This window comes from Prionailurus bengalensis, chromosome A1, assembly GCF_016509475.1.
Source record: "Prionailurus bengalensis isolate Pbe53 chromosome A1, Fcat_Pben_1.1_paternal_pri, whole genome shotgun sequence".
NCBI lineage: Eukaryota > Metazoa > Chordata > Mammalia > Carnivora > Felidae > Prionailurus > Prionailurus bengalensis.
In genome coordinates this window covers 124,426,739-124,452,761 of record NC_057343.1, presented here as the reverse complement: position 1 = coordinate 124,452,761, position 26,023 = coordinate 124,426,739, and the positions used below count along the sequence as shown (strand labels likewise).

At 35.7% G+C, this 26,023-nt stretch overlaps 1 protein-coding gene across 1 annotated transcript in view; it reads right to left on the bottom strand.

The window, feature by feature from the left end:
• MTREX (Mtr4 exosome RNA helicase) overlaps positions 1-26,023 on the bottom strand; it is a 110,086-nt gene that overhangs the window by 5,816 nt on the left and 78,247 nt on the right. The window contains exons 20-25 of the mRNA XM_043590508.1: positions 20,990-21,100; positions 19,284-19,472; positions 14,642-14,805; positions 8,998-9,103; positions 4,804-4,860; positions 3,489-3,651 (exon numbers count right to left, since the gene is read on the bottom strand). Of these exons, the coding sequence (XP_043446443.1) occupies positions 3,489-3,651; positions 4,804-4,860; positions 8,998-9,103; positions 14,642-14,805; positions 19,284-19,472; positions 20,990-21,100 (790 nt within the window). The remainder of the gene's footprint in view (positions 1-3,488; positions 3,652-4,803; positions 4,861-8,997; positions 9,104-14,641; positions 14,806-19,283; positions 19,473-20,989; positions 21,101-26,023) is intronic.

Below are 26,023 nucleotides of genomic sequence, written 5' to 3'. Positions count from 1 at the left end.
GAAGGGTAAAACTATGCATGTTGAAAGGCATTTTGAGAAGATGAGAAGAGCTTGTAGCGGAGGCAGAGTGTGTGAATGCACTACACGGCATTTGTTTTAAAAACTTGTGGCAGGCAGAAGCAAACATTTCCAGTGATAGCACTCGTCATTAGAAACCTCCTGTGATGAAATAAGTGAAAATTAAGTCGTTCATGCACAGTGAAGAGTACAATATTGTTTCTGTATAGACAAAATTTAAGGGCCTCTGAAAGCTTACAATGGATCTATTACATGGAGTAATAGATTGAAATTCCAGACCTTAGCCCCTACACATACTGTTTTAAATTGCTCTTCTAATTTAGTTCGATAGAAATAAGAAAAAAAAAAAAAATCCACATTATACCGTTTTGTTTTCAGGGTGATACAAAGGAAGTAAATATTTGTATGAAGTCTTCAAACGTCCTCAATTGAATCACAGTATAAGCTCCTCTCTTGCATTAGGCATCCCTTCAAACACATGGTATTTATCATTAAAATGTTAACTTGTGCCAGTTAATGTCTGAAAAATAGTTAAAACTACCTCTGAAATGACATGAAAGGATCACTTTTATTTTCATATAAAAAAAAAAATTAAGGGGCGCCTGGGTGGCTTTAGTCGGTTGAGCTCAGGTCATGATCTCATGGTTCGTTGGTTCGAGCCCTGCTTCAGGCTCTGTGCTGACAGCTCAGAGTCTGGAGCCTGCTTTGGATTCTGTGTCTCCCTCTCTCTCTGCCCCTCCCCTACTCATACTCTGTCTCTCAAAAATAAACATTAAAAAAAAAAAAGATAATTAAGAATCAAACTAGTAACAAATATGTTTTGAACAAAGTGCATTTTAAATTTCCAATGCAATCATTTTGTGCCCATACAAGACACAATATACTATGGGCTAGAACTCTGGTTACAGTATTTTCCCAATCATATAAAACATGTACTATAACAAGTTGAGAGAACAGCTATTCTGAAATGGAAGAACTAAATAACAGCAGGGTAAATAAAGGGTGGGAGTGTGGGGGACACACAGTATGCTGGAAAAAGGATGGACTATCCTAAGTAAATCAAGGTTCTCAGTTTTCTGCTGTTTACTTACGTTTTATTTTTAAGAGTTAATATACAGTCTATCCCAATTTTACAAAGAAAAAGTATAGCTGATATAATGGCATCCAGACTAGAAAAACATGAAGATTACACTGATGTCAGACCCAACTTCAAGTTATAGTTATAAACTGAATTCCTCAGATTTTCAAACTTAGATTTCTCACACAAATTGTGATGTACAAATAGCCCCAAGGAATTGGAAAGGGGCAAAATAGATTTCAGGAATGTTGGTATGCTCTAAGACACCAAACTGTCTTCAATTTTAGCAGTTTCAGATCTATCTCCGATACTGCGATAATTCTTCATTTAAGTACAAAGAACAGACAAATAATCCACAAAGACAATTTTATAGGGCTCTCCAGATTTGCAGATCTGTTGCCCCTTGATTTTTCTTCAAACAAAACAAACTATCTGCTATGAACCACTATTATGTCATTGTGTCTGACTTCTCAGAGCAGATATTCTATAAATATGAGCATAATAGCTTGGAATTACCTAGGCATAGAACAGTCATTAATTTCATTCTTATGTTCCAAAAAGATGCCAGACAAAGAGTGGTGGTGCCGTATGGCAGCTTTACACTGTGCAAGTGGTCATACACATACCAAGTTTCCTGTGTGTTATGCAGTGTTCACAAGTGAAGTGTGTCACGCTTTCCTCTTCTCACATCCTCGGCTATGGCTACTCACCATGAAACTGTTATAAATACCCTCTTACCATTCCTACAAGCATGAAGTGTCAGTGGATGGAGATGGTGCAATCTAGGTTAGGATTTAAGAAGTCTCTAGATCCGAAATTCAAGGGTAAGGCATTAGGGTGCTTAGATGCAGTTATAAACTACCATGTGATTTGTAATCACAGAGGCCGAGGTTCAAATCCTAGTGCCATCATATACCACACCTCCATGACGTTGGGAAAATTACTTTTTAAAAACTCAGCTTTCTTGAACAAAGAAGAAATAATATCTACCCTGAGTTAATCACTTTGGTGATTAGATGTAAATTATATAAAGTGTTTACTAGCACAATGCCTGGCACACAGTAGTCACATAATAGAGCAAGATTCTAGAACCACATCACTAAATGATCATTTAATGCAGGCTTAGAAATAAACTTTATGACACCATGTACACCATGTAACAGGACACCATAATAAAAAAATGCTATAAACGTCAACATTAAAACTTAAAACCAATGAAGTTCAATGTAGTATAGTAAAGGCTCTAATATTCTGTTGCAGAGATGTTTGACCTTTGCATCATAAAAATCAATGATTCATCGATTAATAGTCTTTAATAATGTTAGTTTAAAAGCATATAATATTGGATGTCCCAAAATATAATTTCTCTTAAAAACAGTAACAACAGCATTTAAAATATTATTATAATAATCTCTACAAACTGCAAGCTCATTTACTTTCGTTTTTAAAGAGTTTAATGTAAATCTCTAATTTGATAAATACCATTCACCATTATAAATATCTACATAAGCCAGTATTTTTGAAATGAATAAAACATTTCTAAAACGGTCTTCTTTAAATACTGTGGGGGTTTTTTGCTTCTTGTAATTCTTATTTCTTTCATATTCCCTCTGCCATTTTTTCATTTAAAATGTCTGTTCAGTTGAGCAACAATTATCTTACAGTCTTTAAAAATTCTGCATATTAATCTGATTCATGCTGATTCATCTGACTGAGGCCAAGTTTGTTATTAGAAATGCAGTGATGGACAGCATTTTCAGCTCTTTTAAGTGGAATTAATACAGCAAGCCTTGAGGTTACTGCCAAGCAAATAAAACCAAAGAGGGGAAAAAAAAAAAAACAAAACACCACACAAATATGACTTAGTAGGATCATCTGTTTATCTGTGATGGCATTATTCCACTTTATTACCAAAAATTAAAAACATTATTCTTGTTGGGGTGTGCCTGGGTGGCTCAGTCTGTGAAGCATCTATCTGACTGTTGATTTCGGCTCAGGTCATGATCTTGTGTTCATGAGATCAAGCCCGCATCAGGCTCCACATTCAACGTGGAGCCTGAAGATTCTTTCAAAAAATAAAAAATAAAATATTATTTTTGTTTAGTTAAAACACTGCCATCCTGAGTATATAATTTCCTATCAAAAGGAATGTATGTAGGGGCAGCTGGGTGGCTCAGTTGGTTAAGCATCTGACTTCTGCTCAGGTCAAAATCTCATGGTTTGCGAGTTTGAGCCCTGCGTTGGGCCCTTTCCTGTCAGCACAGAACCCCCTTCAGATTCTGTCCTCTCTCTGTGCCCCTCCCACGCTTGTGCTCTCTCTCTCTCTCTCTCTCTCAAATAAATATTAAAAAAAAAAAGGAAAGAAATGTATGCATATAGGATTTAAACATACCTTCAAAGACATCTGTCATCTTGCAGATATGAGCAAATGTTGCTCCCGTTGCCCAGGTATACACTACATCCATTAAGTGAGGTTTGAATGAGCTTAGATAAGTTTCCTCATCAATTTCCAATTTGGCTTCTGCTGAAACTTTTGCAATTCTTTTAGCACATTCCTTTGAAGATAGAAGATTTACTTAGTATTTCTTACTTCTGACCTCCCATATACTTTCTTTCTTTAGATTTCCAAAGCCAGAATTCTACAAGTTCCCTTTTTCTTCCTAGGTTAATATGCCCACAATTTGGATATTCTGTGCTTCTAAGTAGCTACAGTTCCTTTTCCACTGCTAAGTGTCAAGTAATAAAATTTCTCCATTACACTGAATTAAGAAAAATAGATCATGAGTGTGTTTTTCACCCAGTTACACCTTTAAAAAAAAAAAAAAAACAACCAAAAACAACCAGAAACTCTTCACTAAAATTATTCAAGAGTAGCATTTAACTAATCTCTAAGTATTTTATTAACAACCCCAAAACCCCAAAGACATCAATAACAAAACAGATTTAGAAAAGCACAAATCCTATGGCAAAAAAATGCTTTTCCCCAATAATGCTTTAAAAAATATAAATCTTAATTTTATTTTTTCCCCACAAAGAGAAATTTAGATCCATTCTTTCCTCCAGGGTAATATAAAAGGTCAAAAACCACCGAGTACTATATAAACTTCCCTGGTTCTGGAAGTTTAAATTTCTTAGTAACAAGGGATGTTAAATGTTCCACCGAAGAAACTTTGTTATAATTCACTCCTCCTCTTTTGCAGTGTCATATAGTTCATCTTTCCCTGTCTTTCTAATGTTGAAAAGGTAGATAAAACAGTTTATCCCCAGAAAATAAAACACACAATTACTATAAGCTACTGTGCCTTTGAGGACCCAGGGATAATTAATTTCTGAGGATAAAACATATTTTAAAACTTTGTTGTAAACTAGAATGGAAAACAATACACAAAAATTAAGCTAACTAAATCCTAGTCCATGAAGAAGCAGTTCTTAACACCGAGGAAAACAGTGCAGGCACGGAGTTGCTGATACAGCCTATGTGATACATTATTCCATGTTAAATCTGCACTCACAGCAACTCAATAAAATTTATTACACTGGTGGGGGAGAATTTAATAGCATTTAATAGCATTAAATGACAAGACTAACATCAAGTAACATATTTAATCCTGAAAGAAGGGGTCTCTGGAATGATAAATACTAAGACTATGAAAAATGTTTATTTTACATATTCTATTCATAAAATATGTAGTTCAAAAAATTTCTACCTGCATTTGACGAAGTGGTCCTGCTAACTGCTCAGTTAATTTGGGCATCTCACTTGACTATAAAAGAAAAGGATAAAACTCAAGTTTAAAATGCAGTATATACTTCCTGCTATAACAAAGAAAACAGAGCTTTCAGGATATCCATCAATATCAAATTATAAGACCTTAGTTATTAGCACTTAAAATTTTTAATCACCTTAGTTGACGTAAGCAACCTTTTCTCCTAAATTATAAAGTTATTCTATTTCAGAGGAAAATATTACACTGCTAAATTTATTATTTTCTGTGGCCACAAATGGAATGGAGGGAGAGCAAATATTATAAACATGCAAAGTAGTTTAGTTACATCAAAATTATTATAAGCTATTTTATCACAGTCAGATTTTGAAATAGTTTTGGTTCCCAGGAAACTCTTAGTCTGGAAACCGAAAATTTGGGGTAAAGAACATTAAGTAGTGCCCTCAATTTTTATTTTACCCAGGTATTTCTAGCTCTCTAACAAAGTATGGGATAGTTAAAAGTTTAGTCTGAGTTGTAGTGTTCTTAAGATTGCCTTCCCACTAATGAAAAGTTCATCACTTGTTTTCGGTTAGGATAATAGGAGTTTTCAGGCCTATTACCAACTGGGCAAATGAACTTAGACAAGTGGTTTGAATTCTGTGTGTTGGTTTTCTACCCTGTCAGAGAGAAATAAAAGGTCAGATCCTGAAAACCTATAAACTTGTGATTACAATAAAGACATTATTTGTGAACAAAATGTGATAAAGGCAGCCACAACAAAAATAAAATCATTATAAGAATGGTATATATGTATGTGTGACATATGTATATATCTACCCTGGATTTAAATTATATGTAAATTTTTTAAAAAAGCTCTTGTAATAGCTATGCCTTTACTTTAAGCACCAGTATTTACATAGCACTGGTTTTGTTTTGCATGTCATATGTATTATTAAGTGATAAATCATAAACTAGATTGTATATATTATTCCTGTCCAAATAAAAAAATGATGAATGGGGTGCCTGAGTGGCTCAATTGGATAAGCGTCCAACTTTGGCTTAGGTCATATCTCATGGTTTGCGAGTTAAACCCCTGCATCAGGCTTGGCACTGGCGGTGCAGAGCCTGCTTGAGATTCTCTCTCTCCCTCTCAAAAATTAAATAAACTTATTTAAAAAAATAATGATGAATGAAGGGGCACCTGGTTGGTTCAGTCAGTTAAACATCTGACTCTTGGTTCTGGCTCAGGTCATGATCTCATGGTTCATGGGATTGAGCCCCACTTCTGACTCAGCGCTGACAGGATGGAGCCTAATTGGGATTCTCTCTGCTCCTTACCTGCTTGCATGTTCTCTCTCTCTCTCTCTCTCAAAATAAATAAATAAACTTAAAAAGAAAAAAAAGATGAATGATGAGAAAACAAAATGGCCAAAAAGAACTCAACATCTCAGTTTAATAGTGAACTCAACACTGCTCACCATCTTTGATATTGTGTCCATTCATGACTGATTAACAGTTACTGATCATTTCCTCTCTGGTCATTATAAATAGAAGACACTGATCCTGACATAAGCAAGCTAAGTGCCATTTCACCAATGCTCTCCCATAAAATATATGCACAATTTATTCCTTCACCTCTCTTTGAAGTCTCAATTCAAATTTCACTCCATTGGTGAGGCCTTTACTAATCACCTTGTTTAAAAGAGTAATCCTATCCCCATGATTTCTGTCTGCCTCCTCTGCTTCACTTTCCTCCAAAACTTTCATCACCATTTGACATAATGTGTGTGTATTTTTTTTCTTCTTTACCTTCATCTACTAGCATATAAGTATCAGGAAAGCAAAAATTACTGCTGTACCTTAATGCCTAGGTCTGGGCACTGCACACAGGGGATGCTTAATACATATTTAAAGTCAGTTGATATTTATAATATAAAGATTGTATTTAGTCTTTTTTTTTAAATTTTTTTTTTTTTAACGTTTACTTATTTTTGGGACCGAGAGAGACAGAGCATGAACGGGGGAGGGGCAGAGAGAGAGGGAGACACAGAATCGGAAACAGGCTCCAGGCTCTGAGCCATCAGCCCAGAGCCTGACGCGGGGCTCGAACTCACGGACCGCGAGATCGTGACCTGGCTGAAGTCGGACGCTTAACCGACTGCGCCACCCAGGCGTCCCTGTATTTAGTCTTTAACTTACTTTTAATATAAAAAATGTAGGAACACAGTTTTAGAACACATTTCTAAAAAGAAGTGAGCATATTAAGCAGACTTGTTCATATTTATAACAATTCCATGTGACTTTTAGCATAATTTTTCATTTTCATATTGAAAGGCACCACCACCACAACTGATACTACATATAATACAGTGTGGTTTCACTGAACAAATCTTAATTAACCACATATAGTGACATCTTCTCCCCAAATTAAGAATTATGGTTTAGTTTAAGCCCAACTCCTTTGAAGAGGAAACATAGTTGGGCTCTCAGAAAACAGTACCTTTATAGTGCCACATTAGAAAAAAAAAGCAAGTGCAAAATATCAGCTCTAAGACAAAGTTGGACACAGGCAGAAGGGCAGCAATCCAGGTCCTAACTTAGGTCTTTTCAAAGAGAATTTGACAAATACTTTTAACAATTGTCTTTGAAATTAATGTAATGTAAAAAGAGAGTAAAACATAATATTTTGTAAAGTAATGTGTTCCTCATATGCAAATTATTTCACAGGTGAATACTGGACACTCTCAGAGGAGATAAACTGTTTCTGGATTTTTGTCCTATTTGTAATCATTGCCATATCAGCTGTAATTCTCATCAATAATTAGGGAGCTGAGAGAAAAGCACCTACTTAAGTCAACAAGTAATGTATTTGATCTGCTTAACAAGGAAATAATTAACAGATCAATGGCAGAATGGAAAAAAAAATTGTCTTCTACAGTTTACTTGAAAGTTGCACTAAATGTATATAGTAAAAGGTCTTCTAAAAATTTAGATATCAATATTAAATTATTCTTAGGAGGCAAATGTCTTTGTCTTATTTTGTCCACTTCATCCACCATGAATAAAATTTGAAATGTAAAACATGCATTTTACTTTTTAAAACAAATCATATGGGGGGGGGGGGTGTTGGCGCCTGGGTGGCTCAGTCAGTTAAGCGTCCAACTTCAGCTCAGGTCATGATCTCGTGGTTCACAGGTTCAAGCCCCGCGTCGGGCTCTGTGCTGACAGCTCAAAGCCTGGAGGCTGCTTTGGATTCTGTGTCTCCCTTTCTCTCTGCCCCTCCCCCGCTTGCACTCTGTCTCTGTCTCTCTCTCGCTCTCTCTCTCTCAAAAATAAACATAAAAAAAATTAAAACAAAAACAAAACCCAAATCATATCGGCTTTTGGAATAAAGTACAAGACTAGTTCATGTTCTTGTGGTATGCCACCTAGCACTTGTTTTTGATTTTTAAGAGCTGCTGAAAGGGAGCTCTTGCTAAACCAGCAATCAAAATCCTAGAGCCACCACCTCAAACATTGCCTATGAAGATTTTTGCCTCTAGGAGGATCAGCTGTTTCAAAGTTGTTCTCCATTACTGGAAGGAGAGATATTAATTTAACCTCCCCTTTCATTTTCACTCTTTTGCCTCCCTTTATTTTCATTCGTTCATCTTTCTTTCCAGGACTATCTGACTAGACAAGACTTCAAATAATGCACTGAGTTACAGAACAAATTTAAAACTTGGAATGTGATTAATGACTATCTAGAAATAAAATCCTATTTCACTCTCCTTTCTGATAATCATATTTAATTATTTACTACTTCTCTTACTGTATTTTTGTTGGAGTAGCAATTTTTTTTTTTATTAAATTCTTTTTTTTTCCTTTTAATGTTTATTTTTGAAAGAGAGGGAAAGAGAATGAGCAGTGGAGGGGCAAAGAGGGGGGGGGGGAACAGAGGATCTGAAATGGGCTCTGTGCTGACAGCAGAGAGCCTGATTCAGGGCTCAAAGACACAAACTGTGACAGCATGACCTGAGCTGAAGTTGGACGCTTAGTGGACCCAGGCACCCAGGCTCCCCAAGTAGTGTTGATTTCTAATTAACATTGCCCACATGTAAACAGGAAATAGTTTCATAATTAAAAATATCCATAACCACTAAGTTACAGGATATATGAATTAATAAATAAGGTATATTAAATCTATTAACTCACATTCTCTTGAAACACGAAGCAGCTTAGTAGTGCCGTTGCCTGTTCTGCAGACAGGTCATTGAAAAGGCCATTAAACATCATCTCAGTTAGAAGGAGTTCATCAGCACTAGATCACCACAAAAAAGAGAATAAATTTCAAATGTCATAACATAAAAACACACATATGTTAACATACATGTTAAAATGTAACAAGTTGTTTTCTTAAAATATTTATTTTGAGAGAGAGAGGGAGAGAAGGGGAGAGGGAGAGGGAGAGAGGGAGAGGCAGAGAGGGAGAGGCAGAGAGAGAGAGAGAGAGGGAGAGAATCCCAAGCAGGCTCCGAGCTATCAGCCCAGAGCCTGACACAGGGCTCAATTTCATGAACCATGAGCTCATGCCCAGAGCCAGTATCTAGAGTCAGAGGCTTAACCAACTGAGCCAGGTGCCCCAAAATGTAACAAGTTTTTAAATAAAGCCTATTATTTGACCATGATGAGTAATCAACGAGGATGACAAGGATTTATTTAAGAAAATGGCAGGTCTTTATATTTATCAACACATCAATAATAAATGTAAAATGGGAATTTCATGTAAAAATACCATTCTAGCAAACACCAAAATGGAAACATTTACTGAAATAATTTTATTTCTTAACTCTCAGCATACCAGGAAAAAGTGTCATCACCATTTTTCCTCTGGGTCCAGGGTTCCATTTAATTGTTTTTAAGTTATTTAACAAATAATTTATAACAAAAAGGATAATGAAAAACAACTTCATTAGAAATCTTAATTAAAATGTACCCATAGTAGCCACACATTTTATTCCACAGTCTCCCAATGTTGAGAATGTGTATAACCCAGATGGGCAATGGTCTTTAAATGCTACAAATTGCTGTTCATCAACTATCATCCACAAATCTGGACTATATCCATGTAGTATACGCAATTCTAAACTTCTTTTTTTTTTTTTTTAATGTTTATTTGTTTTTGAGACAGAGAGAGACAGAGCATGAATGGGAGAGGGTCAGAGAGAGGGAGACATAGAATCTGAAACAGGCTCCAGGTTCTGAGCTGTCAGCACAGAGCCCGACGTGGGGCTCAAACTCATGGACAGTGAGATCATGACCTGAGCCGAAGTCAGCCACTTAACCGACTGAGCCACCCAGGTGCCCTGCAATTCCAAATTTCAAATACATCCCCAAGAGGTACTAGCTCATCATCATGTCTGGTTTTTTTCCTGCACTTAATATTATCAAAATATACTACTGACAGCAGATTTTAAATACATCTCCTTTAAAGGTTCTAGCTTATTATTTTTGGTTCCTCTTTTGAATCATCAAAATACACTATTTTTAAAAATTTTGACAACTTGTAATTCTGTTGAAGAGAGGAAGGCCATCCTCTTTGCTGCGTAATTATTGTACAACATTTTCATATTCAGGTTTATATTATACAGATTAGAATAATCGGGGTGCCTGAGTGGCTCATCAGGTAAATGTCCAACTTCAGCTCAGGTCAGGATCTCATGGTCCGTGTTGGGCTCTGTGCTGACAGCTTGGAGCCTGGAGCCTGCTTTGGATTCTGTGTCTCCCTCTCTCCAAATAAATAACAGTTTAAAAAAAAAAAAAAGATTAGAATAATCAATCCAACCAATTTTTTTTTCTCTCTCCAACTTTTTCTTGATAATTTCCTTATATTTACCACTGTTTTCAGTATTTGACCACTTAAAAACCATATCAAACACAATTTAGCAAGCAAATCATAAAAGATGAAAGACAGTTATAAATCCTTCTAGTAGAATGGGATGATCCAAGATCTTAGCACAAAACATTAGATAACTCCTTCTTGAACTGAAAGAAAAGTAAACTAGGAATCGTAACTTTTTCTTTCTGTCCTTAGAGATCTATTATTCCCTTATTGCTTCTTCAGTTTGAGAATTTACCTATAGTCTAAGATTTTGCTTATATGATTTCACTATCATCACTGTGTCTTATGATTTGTCTAATAATTGGAAAATATCTTTCTTTTTTTTCTCCTTGCCATCATGGATAGAAAACAAAAAATTATAAATTTTTAACTGTGTTCAATGGAAGCTACAAAAGACTACAAAGACAGTGTTTCTAGAATTCTGTAATCAAGGTTCCATAAAGTCTCTTACATTTATAAAACAGTAATCATGAGGGTGTTAACTCTATTTTTATTAAAAAATTTTTTTTAATGTTTATTCATTTCTGAGAGAGAGTGAGACAGAGGGCAAGCAGGGGAGGGTAAGGCATAGAGGGAGACACAGAGTCTTAGGCAGGCTCCAGTCTGAGCTGTCAGCACAGGGCCTGATGTGGTGACCTGAGCAAAAGGGGGATGCTTAATGACTGAGCCATCCAGACAAGCTGGGTATTCAACTCTATTTAAAAAAAACAAACTTTACTTTGACTTCTAAAAAGGATAAAGTCTCTAATTATCAATCTTTATAAATAATTTTAACTATTCAAAAATAAAGTTAAAACTAAATTTGGCCTTCTGATGGTAAAAGAGAGTTAAGTCAAACAAAGAGGACAGTACAAATAAGGCAAGACAACTTAAGGAACTACATGTTACTATATACACCCTACAAAAGCAGACAGGAAAGATTACTAGATCATAGGAGAGTGATCTAACAGGTTATATAGGCAATTATGTAAAAAGAAAATTGAGAAACTCAAAATAAGACTGGAGACATTCATAGCAAGTTTCATAACATCTAGGAAAAATATGCAGGAATGAGCAGGATTTGAGGTGGGAGTGAGGGAAAAGGTCATGCTAAGAGAAAGAAATACGTGGGATATGGCTACAGAGGAAGGGCAACAACACTAAATTATGGAATTTATTATAAAAGCATTAGGGAATAACTGACAGACTTTTATCAAAAGATTGACATGACAGGATTTGTGCTTTGGAAAGAATACTCTGAAAGCAGTATAAAGGATGGGTTATAGACACTCAAGATAGGAAGCAACAAAAATGAGGGCTTCTGTAGTACCCTAGCAAGAAATAATGAAGGCCCACTAGTAGTCAGTGGGAACAGTTAAAGGGGCACAGATGTGGAGGAAACAGGAAGATGGGAAGAGAGAGAGAAGGAAGAGTAATCTAGAATGACTCCCAAGTTTTCTCTTCAGAGGCTGGGTCTTATTCAGCAAGACAGAAACCAGAGGGAGAAGCAAATACAGGGGGAAGGTAACATACTTTCATATGTGATAGTGTTACTTCTATCTCTCTATCTAGTCTGTTTTAGAATATAACCAATACCATTCTCCCAAGACTAAATCCAGCTATAGATACTTAAGAGAAATTAATTTCTATGTGGTTAGATTCTATATAATATTACAAAGAAATAATTCCAATAACATTATTTTTGGCATATGAATTAGTAGGCCAGTGTTGTGGTGAAGCTTTATTCCTGGGTAAATTATTAACCTTAAGGTGCCTACAATTCTTTAATGACAAAGTAGGAAAGTAGGTTTCAGGAAAACTAGATGCTGACATGCCATATCTAACTTGAACAAATGATATATTTGCCCCAGACAGTGACTAAAAAATTCTGAATTAGCTTGTGAACACTTAAAAAAACAAGGGATTTCATTTCACCTAAAAATCTGGATTTTTGGCTTTTCTAAATTGAAAAATCTGATAACACATTATTCCGTAATAACAACTATTTGGGGCTGGGTTGTTGCTGCCCCCTTTTGGTGGCCAAGAATTGTTCTGGTTTACCACAGTCTCCTCCTGGCTGGCTCCTGTAGACACCAGTTCTTAACATCCGAACTAAATGATCAATAAGAGTAGTATGAATAGGCCTGCCCCAGAAATGTCTGAAACCATATACAAGGCCTATAATTCTCCAGCTCCATCCATTAGAGCCACGGTGAATATACAAGTAACTGTTCAAAAACATTTTTTATGAACTCATTGAGAATAATGGTTGTTAAACCATGGACAAAACAAGATGTATCTTCAGGCTAATGGAAATCACATAGAGACCTTGAACCAGAACCGTTCAATAGGCCCTTCCTGAGTTTCTGACGCACAGAAACCACCAGAGACAATGAAATGACTGCTATAGTTTCAAGTCATTTAGTTTTAAGGTCATTTGTAATATGGTAAAAGATCACCAAGATAGATAATATCTTATATCCAGTTTTATGCTGTGGCCTATAATATGCTTTGCTGTAATTCCCTAATTGTTAGCCCCAAACTTTAATAACAACTTTAATATATATAAAAAGCAAATGGTTATTACACTAAAGTTTAAGGTGGGAATATGTCCATAATTGTAAATAAGAATTCAGTAGTACACAAAACTGTGTATAAACTAAGATTAGAATTATGTAAAAATCCAGAATGCATTAACAACAACAAAAAAAGGATTACATCAATATGCCAATTGCATTTGTATCAAATAGTGGAATGAGGGGCGCCTGGGTGGCTGAGTTAGTTGAGTGACTTCAGCTCAGGTCACGATCTCACAGTTCGTGCGTTCAAGCCGCAAGTCAGGCTTTGTGCTGAAAGCTTGGGCCTGGAGCCTGCTTGGGATTCTCTGTCTCCCTCTCTCTCTGCTCCTGCTCTGTCTCTCAAAAATAAACATTAAAAAAAATTTTTTTAATTAGTAGGTGGAAGAAAATTTTTTTAATGTTTATTTATTTATTTAGAGAGAGAGAGAGAGAGAGAGAGAGCGAGCATGAGCAGGGGAGGGACAGGAAAGAGGGAGAAAGAGAATCCCAAGCAGGCTCCACACTATCAGTGTGGAACCATGAGATCATGACCTGCGTCGAAATCAATAATTGGACACTTAACTGACTGAGCCACCCAGGCACCCCATGAGATTTTTAAAATTCTTTTTCTAATTTCTCTAATTTAATTCTTTTCTAATTTCTCAATTTCATCATCAAAAACTGCATTTACTGGGGCGCCTGGGTTGTTCAGTTGGTTAATGTATCTGACCCTTGGTTTCGGCTCAGGTCACAATCTCACAACTTGTGAGTTTGAGCCCCATGTCAGGCTCTGCATGCTTTGCCAGCACAGAGCCTGCTTAAGATTTCTCCCTCCCTCTCTCTCTCAAAATAAATAAATGAACTTAAAAAAAAAAAAGTGCCCATTTAAGGTGCCTGGGTGGCTCAGTCAGTTAAGAGTCCAACTTCAGCTCAGGTCATTATCTCATATTTTGTGGGTTTGAGCCCCGCATCGGGCTCTATGCTGACAGCTTGGAGCCTGGAGCCTGCTTCGGATTCTGTGACTCCCTCTCTCTCTGATCCTCCCCCACTCGCACTCTGTCTCTCTCTCTCTCTCTCAAAAATAAACATTAAAAACAACAAAAAAAGTGCCCATAAAAAAAAAAACAACACACTATCTCATTTTAAAATCAGTTTTCTAGGGGCGCCTGGGTGGCGCAGTCGGTTAAGCGTCCGACTTCAGCCAGGTCACGATCTCGCGGTCCGTGAGTTCGAGCCCCGCGTCAGGCTCTGGGCTGATGGCTCAGAGCCTGGAGCCTGTTTCCGATTCTGTGTCTCCCTCTCTCTCTGCCCCTCCCCCGTTCATGCTCTGTCTCTCTCTGTCCCAAAAATAAATAAACGTTGAAAAAAATAAAAATAAATAAATAAATAAAATCAGTTTTCTAGAACAACCAGGTTTTACCTGCTTATCTCACAAGCCACTCGTCCTTTCATCTCTATGACATCAGAAGAAGTAGCAAATCCCAACCTCCTTAAAACACGTTTGCGGCATTTGAGCTCATCCATTTGTAGGACAGTTCTTGCTTTCTTTAGTTCTCGCTTTGCAGATTTAATATCTATTGCAATCTAAGGCATATGAAAGTATAAAGAAAGTTCAATAAAGTAAACAAAGTAAAATGAAATTTACTCATGTAATGAAATAAAAAATCTTTCATAAGGATACCTTACAAGGATACCTGGAACTTCTTACATACTTACCTAGGATATTAGAAAAAAGGAAATAATACATCTGTAGTTATTAAATACTTGTAGAAATGTTAAATATATGGAAATATAAAACATCCATTTGAAAAATGTAAGGCAACTTAGGGAGATATAGGAGTTGATAAAGTTTAAGAAGATGGGGAACAGAGTATGATTCTTGCTTAAATAAGAAGCAAGGAGGAAAGTCTAGAAGGAGAGTTGCACAGCCAGCAGCTAGATAAGGTAACCTGCTGGAGGTAGAAAAAGTCAGTGGTAAATTAGAACAGGCTTTCCCAAGTTAAGATTTGACCATTAATCATGCTTCTAAAGCAGCATCAGCTCCAGCTTTTCATCCTTAGAAAATGAGGGGGTAGCTTAGAGAAGAGCAAACAGGAGATATATGAATCTTATTTCTTGGCTACTAATATTTCCCCCATGATGTGTCCTGAAAGGTGTTCCTTTCTCTCTGCCTTCTATCATAAAACTGCCAAAGCTGGAAATGGCTTTAGCAAAGAGAACAGGTCTTTATTCTATATTTTAAAAGGAAAATGTATTTTTAGGTCATCCTTCAGAGTGCATGAGTTTTAAAATTCTATTTATCAGTAAATATTACATACTTTCAAACTGTGACAAGAACATCATAGTACAAGAACAAGACAACACTGGATTCCAAGGTTAGGGCTTCAAGTTCAGAAAAAGACTGGCAAAAAGAAAATTTTAGGGAATAGAAGTTAAAATTCAAAGATTCTGGAATTTTGGCGATTTATTAAGACTCAGTTGAGGAGCAGAAATGATAAAGGCAAAACAGTGGCTAACTATGTACCGTATTTTCAGTGCTTTACATTATTTATTTTTTAAAAAATTTTTAATGTTATTTATTATTTTGAGGTGAGGGGCACAGAGAGGGAGACACAGAATATGAAGCAGGCTCCAGGCTCTGAGCTGTCAGCACAGAACCTGACACAGGGCTTGAACTCCTAGACCGAGAGAGATCATGACCTGAACTGAAGTTGGATGCTTAACTGACTGAGCCACCCAGGTGCCCCGAATTTTTATTTTTTTTTAAATGTTTATTTGAGAGAGAGTGTGAACGCCGAGTGGAGGAGGGGCAGAGAGTGAGGGAGAGAGAGAATCTCAAGCAGGCTCTGCACTGTCAGCACAGAGCCTCATGGAGGGTTCGATCCCACAAACCATGAGATCATGATCTGAGCTGAAATCAAGAGTTGGACACTTAACTGACTGAGCCACCCAGGTGCTGCTACATTACTTCATTTAATTCTTATAGCAATATATAGGGTAGGTAACTAATATTAAATACGAATTTTACAAAGATAAAAATCTGAGACAGAGATTACTAAGTAATTTGGTCAAAATCACAGAGCTAGTGATTAATAAAGATGGCATTCAAAACCACTCTGCCAGCCTTGAGAATCCAATCTCTTAATGGTTATCTACACTGTTATGAACAAATGTGCTGTCATAATGCTATGAGGATAAAAAGAATGCTTTCTATGCTAGACAATTTTCTGCATAACTAGCATAGCTATACTAGCATAACTCATCAGGTCTATTATATTAAGAAAAGTTGTTTTCTACAGTGTCTTTGAAAGAGGATGTCCTCTTTAGGATGACCTAAAAGAGAAGACTGATAAGTACTCAGAGGCATATAAAGCTTACCAGTTAGTAGAAGACAGCCCCCTATTAAAGATTTTTTTCCTCAATAAATTTTACTGAAATGTACTTTGGATATACTGAGTTAAATAAAATATTATTAGAATTAATTTCACTTTTTAAAATGTGGTTACTGGAGAATTTGCTTTTTCAGACAATGCTACAAGAACATACTTGTACTACCTCACCTTGGAGTCTCAATTCCTAGAAGCAGGAAAACTTGGTCCGGTGTGAGCACTTAAAATGATGACAGCTGAGGGATCAGATTTTTATCTTCTTAGGCAAGGTTAAGGGATGTGAAATTTATCCTTCAGTCAGTAGGAGGCCATAAAAAGACTTGTTTTTCCTTCCCTAAATTGTTAACTCTTTGTAGTTTTCTTTCATTATAAAATGTTATAGAAGCACATTACAGACAATTAGGGAGCAAAAAACAGGAAGAAAAAAACACTGCTATAATCTCATTGCCCAAACAACCACTTAAGGTTTCCCTTTTTGTCTTTTTGGTATATGTTTTTATTTTTGCTAAATTATAATCATAGTCCACATCAATTTCAGATCCAACTTTTTACATTTAATGCTCTTGTGTGAGCATTTTTCCACGTACTGTTGAGTTTTCACAACAAGATTATTTAGTCAGTCCCTTAGCCAGACACTAAGGCCTTTTTCCTTTATGTCAGAGTAGCTCAGGTAACACCACTCTCTGTGGCTTCGTACCGTTTTCTTTGTGGATGTTTTCCAGTCATTATTCAACCAAGCTCAAGTCTCTTTGTTTTTGTGTTGTGGAATTGCTAAGGATGACTCTCTGTGGAAACAGAGAAAGTAAATTTAAGAAGGTAGGGAGCTGATGCAATGGTCCCAAGGAGAGATGAACAGGCCAGGATCATGGGTATCCTTGTAGAAGTTACTAACGCCTTTGGTTTCTCAGTTTCCTCATCTTGAGCAGTACCTTCATGGTGGATCAGAGCATGGTGCACTACACGTCCACCAAGAACACAGCTGCTGTGCCCCACCGCAGCCCAGGGCCCCATTATGTTAGTTCACAGAAAGCTAGAAAGAGTGTTGTAAAACTGTGAACTAAAAATACTACTCTGTGAAGCCAAGAAGTTTCCACTCACACACTTGTTCAATAAATACTAGGTATCTATTTTATAAAGAGATCACTTGGGATAGAGGAGAGTACAAGAAAGCTAAAATGAAATGCCTGATCCTAAAGAGTTTAAAATAATAGTTTGTGTAACAGGAAGACTAATGTGATAAAAGTGGCATGCGATTAAAAGCTGAAAAGGCTTAACAGCAAGGAGCTGTAAGTTTGAAGGCGGATGGAACATTTCTAGAGTACAAAAGATTCTAGTTGAAGAGAAGTATACAGTGGAAAGGAATGTCTTCACTTCAAAAAGCTTTTCCTAAATTCATTATTCACAATGAATAATGTATCTGTGAGGCAGTACAAGTATGTTCTTGTAGCACTGTCTGAAAAAGCAAATTCTCCAGTAACCACATTTTAAAAAGTGAAATTAATTCTAATAATATTTTATTTAACTCAGTATATCCAAAGTACATTTCAGTAAAATTTATTGAGGAAAAAAATCTTTAATAGGGGGCTGTCTTCTAACTGGTAAGCTTTATATGCCTCTGAGTACTTATCACAGTCTTATGCTCTTTCAGGTCATCCTAAATTAATTATCTGTAAATTAACTAGCTTTTCTGGTTAGAGACTACAGCTAATTACCCTAAAAGCTGAGCTATTACATACCACTAGGAAGGCTATAATCAAAAACACAGACAATAACAAGTGTTGGTGAGAACACAGAGAAATAAGAGCTTTCATAAATTGCTGTAAATGTATGTATGTACATTTACATACATGTAAAGTGGTATAGCCACTTGGGGAAAAACTCGGCAGTTTCTCAAAAGGTTAAGCCTAGACTTACTATTAAGACCCAGCAATTCTACCTAATTCCACACAGGAGAAATGAAAATATCTTCACACAAAACTTGTACATAAAAGTTGGTAGCAGGGTTACTCAAAACAGCCAAAAAGTGGAAAAACCCCAAATGTCTATCATCTGTTGAACTGTTAAACAAAATGTGGTATATGCATATAATGGAATATTTTTCAGCCATAAAAAGGAATAAAGTACTAATTCATGGCTACCACATGGATGAACCTTGAAGACATTATGCTAAGTGGAGAAAGCAGACACAAAAGGCCACATACTGTAGGATTTTACTTATATGAAATCTCCAGGATAGGCAAATTGACAGAGGCAGAAAGGAGATTTGTAGTTGCTAGGGGCTGTAAGATGGGAGAAACAGAATAGACTGCTAATTAGTATAAGGTTTCTTTTGGGGATGATGGAAATGCTCTGGAATTGTGACAGTGGTATGGTTGCAGTTATCTGTAAATATACTAGAAACCACTGAAATGTATGCTTTAAAAGGGTAAATATTACTATACATGAATTATATTACATTTAAAAAAACTTAAGAAAAACCATCAAATACCAAATTATAACAAAATGATCTTCATCTTGTCTTGCTGATAAGAGGTGATGGTCTCCTCAAAAGATAAGGAGATATTTCCCTGTGTTAGCTGATGAAACCAATAGGAAAAGAAAATAGAAAACACATAATCATCTATTTAGTAAAATATACAGAATTTTATGATACAAACTAAGTTTCTGCCATACCTGTGCTTTTTTTTCACAAAGAGTATACACTGTTTCCAAATTTGGATCATTGTGAAGTGGATGAGAATACATTCTATGTTCAAAAGCCTCTACTTTCTGGATGACTTTTTTCAGCCCTTGATCTTGAATGCCCATATCATCAATAGGATCTAATAAGGGAACACCATCAGGAAAACGTTTCTGAACTTCCTGAAACAAAAAATTTATAGACAAAATTATTTTTTTATTTTATTTATTTATTTTTTTTTTAATTTTTTTTAAATTTTAAAAAAAATTTTTTTCCCAACGTTTTTATTTATTTTTGGGACAGAGAGAGACAGAGCATGAACGGGGGAGGGGCAGAGAGAGAGGGAGACACAGAATCGGAAACAGGCTCCAGGCTCTGAGCCATCAGCCCAGAGCCTGACGCGGGGCTCGAACTCACGGACCGCGAGATCGTGACCTGGCTGAAGTCGGACGCTTAACCGACTGCGCCACCCAGGCGCCCCTATAGACAAAATTATTTAAGACTAAATAAGTATTTCCTTCTATGTATTTCTGTGCACAAACACATTGAAAAATGCACTTAAACTGGATTGCACTTTTCCGTTGCATTTGGTTTTGAAACCTCCTTTTCAATCATACCATGATATACCGATACAGGGATGTGTTAAATTTATTAATAATTTTAGTATTTAGAGCTGAATAGTTCTAAGTGTGGTACAACTTATTGCTAAACACATTATTGTACATTTAGGTTGTTGTAACCTTTCACTGTCATAAATAATCCTATATTAAACAACCCAGGTGTAAATAGTTTTCAGTTTTCATATTATTTCCTTGGGGCTGATTCCTAGGGGAGTGGGGTACTACTGAGTCGAAAGACAGAAGTTTTTTAAAGGGTCCAGATTCCTGTCATTAATTTTGTGTTTTGGGGTCTTTTCTTTTCTTTTCTTTTTTTTTTACATGATTTAACTGTTAAATTTAATAAGCATCTGAGTTCAGAGAAGGGACAGCTCACTGTAGGCTGGTACTGCCCTGGGGAGACTTTCAAGGTCTTGAGATAGGCCTTAAAGGTAAAATAGAATTTGGTGAGTTAGGGATAAAACAACAACAACAAACAGTTTATCCACATAAAAATTCTATAAACCTGTCAAGACAATTATTCAATTCAGAAAGCCTGCCTAGGACCACAGCTTGAATGTTCCTGCTCTACAATGAAAGCATCCTGTTTATCTTTGTTTTCTCAAATTCAAGTACAGAGTCTTTGCTGACCAGTAAATGATAATCCAAATGTTTGCTGACCAAATAACTAACAAAATTCCATTTTCTTCCCCTACTGGAAAATAGACTTCTAGAATGTCATAATTTTTCTTATTGAAAATAAAACTAAAAAACGGTTAAAAGTCCTGGCACATGATTTTTATACATAAAATTTTTAATGCAGTCTAGTTATTTTTACTCAACACATAAAGCAAAACATTTTGCATAAAACAGTAGCTATGTTTTCCTTTTTGGGTTCTCCCTTACTTCTCACTTTTGGTATATTCAAGGAGTGGACAATCTATACAAAAATCACGAACTTCCACTACTGGCAGTGTTTATTGTTTTTTTTTTTTTTTTTTAAAGAAAGAAATATATTTTAAAGCATTTAAGCTGTCTTGTTATAAATTCTATTTATCTTCACATAAAATTTATATTTAAATTTATAAAACTAATATGTGTACCTGTATTGACTTTAAAACACTCTGTCTATTATCCACTGGCCGAAGGTCTTTAGGAATATAAAGCCTAACACTGCTGATAGCAGACAGGAGGTGCACCAAAACTGGAACAACCTACCAAGAAAAAGTTACAGAATGCTACAATTAAAACTGCACATTTTCAAACTCTGTCATTTCCCAAATTTAGCTTGAATCCTTAAAACGAAGCTGTGTTTACAATTTGTAACACATATGATTAAGTAGGTAATAATCACAATAGAAGCACATATCTTACCAGAAACTGTATTTCAAAAGTAAAACCTAATTCAAACTTCTAAATAACAGGTAAATAAATGGTACCTAAAAATTAGTTATTCCCTCAACACAGAATCCATGCTTTATTTATTTGCATGTACTCATTATTGGCACTTTTTGAATAACTTAAAATATAACAGCACTACACAGGAAGGAAAGACTCCTGTTTATGGGTGAGTAGGATTCATGTAAGCTCTAGATAGGTTTTAATGAAGAGATGAAAAAAAGTATTTCAACCACAGAAAACAGTATACTCCATTAGACATAATATTTAAGAATCACCTATCTTCAAACTTTCTTTCATGATCTCTCCTGACAAGAATACCTTGTCCTCACCATGAAGTATACCATTTTGCTTCCTTTAAGGACACTGACTTTAAATTTAGAGGTTGTCTGTACACTGAGAAGTTAACACTTTTAAAGGTCCAAATTCATCAGTGTATTATTCTCAATGGCTACCTTACTCTGATTGCTACTAAAAAAAAACAGCTGCCATTGGCTTGCTGGTTAACAAATATATTCATAGTGTTTTATTGAATAAAATGGTAGAGCAGTTGAGCAGAGTTTCTAGAGTCAAGACTGCCTGGGTTTTGATTCAGTTTTCTGTTAGTTTTGAGACCTTGAGGAAGTCCAAATTTTTTAGGCTTCATTCTTCCCATTTTAAAAATGAAGATGAAATTATATCTATCTCATTAAACTGTTGTGAGAATTAAATGAAATAATGCATGTAAAGTGTTTTAAAATAGTTAATAAGCACCTTTAAAAAAATGTTATTTAGTGTAAAAGCTAAAAGAACAGAGATCATATTCAAATACCAAAGAGAAAAGAAAGAAAAAATGGAGAAAGTATGTATTGTTTAAAGCAGACAACTACAACTTCTTATTCAAAAGTGACTAAAATAATAATACAACAAACTATCCACTGTATTTTCTCAACTAGATCTTTCCAACTGTTAATAGCTTGCCATATTGTGCTTTTCCTCTTTCTAGTTAAGACTTTGGGATTTTGGTGGGGGAGTGTTTTTCTTTCTGCCTTCCTTTTTCCTATTTTAACCATTTAAAATTAATTTGCAGATAACATGCCACTTCACCTCACCAGCAAATACTTCATCATGTATCTTCTAAGAATTACCTCATTATACCATAAAAATTTAATAATATAATCTAATATACAGTTCATATTCAAATTTCCCCAAATGACTCACTAATGCCATTTATAGATACTACCACCAGCTTTATTTTTATTTTAAGTTTATTTTTTTGACAGACAGAGAGAGAGAGAGAAAGAATAAATCACAAGTAGAGTTGGCAGGATTAGCGTGGAGCCTGATACAGTGCTCGAACTCATGAAACCAAGAGATCATGACCTGAGCCAAAAGTGAGTTGGACACTTAACTTGACTGAGCCACCCAGGTACCCTGATACTACCACCACTTTTGGATCTAAGATCCAGCCAAGGATCATTTCTTGCATTTAGTTGTCAGATCTCTTTAGCCTTTTTAAATCTAGAATCCTGCCTACTTTGTTTTTATGGAATTGACATTTTTATATAATTTCAAATTTTTAGAAAAGTTACTAGAACAAAGAGTTCCCATAAACCTTTATTCAGATTCACCAAATATTCACATTTGCCCCATTTGCTTTATCATTCTCTCTCCCCACACATATACCACATCCATAGTACAAGTATTAAAAGAGGGAAATTTAATGTTGAAACAATTATTATCTAATCTATAATGCATATTAATATTCCATCTACTTCTCCAATTGCCTCCTAAATTGTGCCTTTTATACCACACTTGTTCTCTCCCACCACTCTACGTATCCAAATAAGGATGATAAATTATGTTTACTTGTGGTAATTCTTTATTTTACTTTAATCTGGAACAGTTTCTCTTTTGTGTGTGAGTGTGTGTGTGCTGCTCAGGACACTGACAATTTTGAATACACTAATTATTTTATGAATGCCTCTGAATTTGGGTTTGTCTCATTATGATGAATCATGAAATTCAGGATATGAATTTTTGGCGGAAATGATGTTTTTTGTTCTTCCTGTCCACTGGTCAACATTACTAGTGATATTAATTTTTATGACTTGATTCAAGTGGTTATCTCTGGCATTCTCTAATGTAAACTTACTACTTTTCCCTTTACAATTAATAAGAAATTTATAGGGATATTCATTACTTTGTAAATATCCCATTCCTCATTTAAACTTTCAACTCACTAGTTTTAGGATCCATGGATTAGTTATTTGGTAGTTGCCTAATGGTGACTTTTCTAACATATTCGTTCCTTCTATATTTTACCTACCTACCTACCTACCTACCTACCTCAGTATGAATTTGGGGCTGCTTTCACTTGATTATAATATTTTAATATAATTATTTTTATTTTCAAGTTGTCAATTTCATGTTTAAATAAGACATTATGAGGGCTGAACTGGTTACTGAACCAGCAATTTGTGACCCTTGCAAATAACAGATGCAGTGTCTGAATCAAAAGAGAACACTGACATGTATGTACATTATTCAAAATGTCAGAAAACAACAACATCCAGGAAGACATCCAGGTGGCTTACAGACACATGAAAAGATGCTCAACGTCACTCATCATCAGGGAAATACAAATCAAAACTATGATGAGATACCACCTCAAACCTGTGAGAATGGCTAACATTAACAACACAAGAAACAACAGGTGTTGGCCAGCATGCGTCGAAACGGGAATCCCCTTGCACTGCTGGTGGGTATGTAAACTGGTGCAGCTACTCTGGAGAACAGTGTTTTGGAGGTTCCTCAAAAAACTAAAAATGAAACTACTCTACAATCCAGCAATTGCACTATTAGGCATTTACCCAAAGGACACAAAAATACAGATTTGAAGGGGAACATGCACCCAATGTTTATAGCAACATTATCAATAATAGCCAGACTATGGAGGGAATCCAAATGTTCATTGACGATTGGATAAAGAAAATGTGGTATACACATGCAATAGAATATTACTCAGCCATCAAAAAGAATAAAATCTTGCCATCTGCAATGACATGGATGGGGGTATAATGTACTATGCTAAGAGAAATAAATGTATCAGAGAAAGATATAATGAGTTCACTCGTGTGGAATTTAAGACATAAAACAGATGAACATATGGGAAAGCTGGAGGAAAGAGAAGAAAGGGACACAAATCACAAGAGACTCTTTAATGATAGAGGATAAAATGAGAGTTGACGGAGGTGGGTGTGAGATGGGCTAGACTGGGTGATGAGTATTAAGTAGGGCACTTGTGATAAGCATTGGGTGTTGTATGGAAATGATGAGTAACTGAATTCTACTTTTGAAACCAACACTGCACTGTATATTAACTAATTAAAATTAAAAAAAAGGAAAAAGATAAGCAAATGATAAGGTAGCTAACATCAGAAGTCAGTAAGTTTAAGTGAATACAACCTAAATAAGTTTCAGATAATCTCATTTCTTCAAATCAAGGACATTAGCTAAAATATAATTTTTGAATTTTTCATCCAGAAAAGATACATGTAGTTTTTTTTAGTGTTTATTTATTTTTTTGAAGGAGAAAGAGACAGAGCATGAGCAGGGGAGGGGCAGAGAGACAGACACACACACACACAGAATCTGAAGCAGGCTCCAGGTTTCACGCTGTCAGCAAAGAGCCCAATGTGGGATTCAAACTCACAAGCCATGAGATATGACCTGAGCCGAAGTTGAAGGTTTAACCAACTGAGCCACCTGGGCACCCCCAGAAAAGATATTTTTTGAACTAACTACATTTTAATGAAGTCCAGGCCCAGTTATTTAAACCAATATGTTTTATTAAATTTTAGATTTATAAAAACTAAATGTGTGCCTTGATCTAATTTTCCTTCAAGAACTCTGGAAATTAACCAAAAGCTTGCAGCAATCCAAGAAGCATTTAAAAAGCTTAATTTTCTATCATACACACTCCAAGTTAAAAGAAAGAAAAATGACTATGGAAATGCCACTTCCTACTCATATTTCATGCAAAGGAAATCTGGTTTAAACGTATCCAGAGTAGTCTTCACAGTAAGTAGAGTTGAGAGATGAAATTTCCTTATAAATTGTCTATGAATCCTGTGTCCAGGATTCCTATTCAAAATATTAATTTACGGAAGTGAACAATATTATATACATACACTATGTCTTAAGGTATAGTCCTTCTCTCTGTTTTACTAGTTTGATCATTCAATAGAACTCAGAGTTCTTTTTAAAAAGGCATGTTTCATGCTCTGTGTATGTTGCTTTCTCAGCTGGAAATGCAATTCTTGTCTGAAAAGATCCTTACAAGTCAGTTTTCTTTTTTTTTTTTTAATATTTTTTAAAATGTCTATTTAGTTTTGAGAGAGAGAGAGGGAGCGAGCGAGCGAGCACATGAGCATGAGCAAGGGAGGGGCAGAGAGAAAGGTAGACACAAAATCCAAAGCAGACTCCAGGCTCTTAGCTGTCAGCACAGAGCCCAATGTGGAGCTCGAACCCATGAACTGTGAGATCATGACGTGAGCCTAAGTTGGAAACTTAACTGACTGAGCCACCCAGGAGCCCCAAGTCAGTTCATTTTCTTAATACTTCTTTTATAAAACCTTTATTGACTTCCCCCCACCAAACACACTCTACTCCAGTTGGAGGATACATTTTTGATGTTCACTAACTTGAGCACAAAATGTTCCCCCCATTAAGCTGTAAACCCCTTGAAATCAGAGACT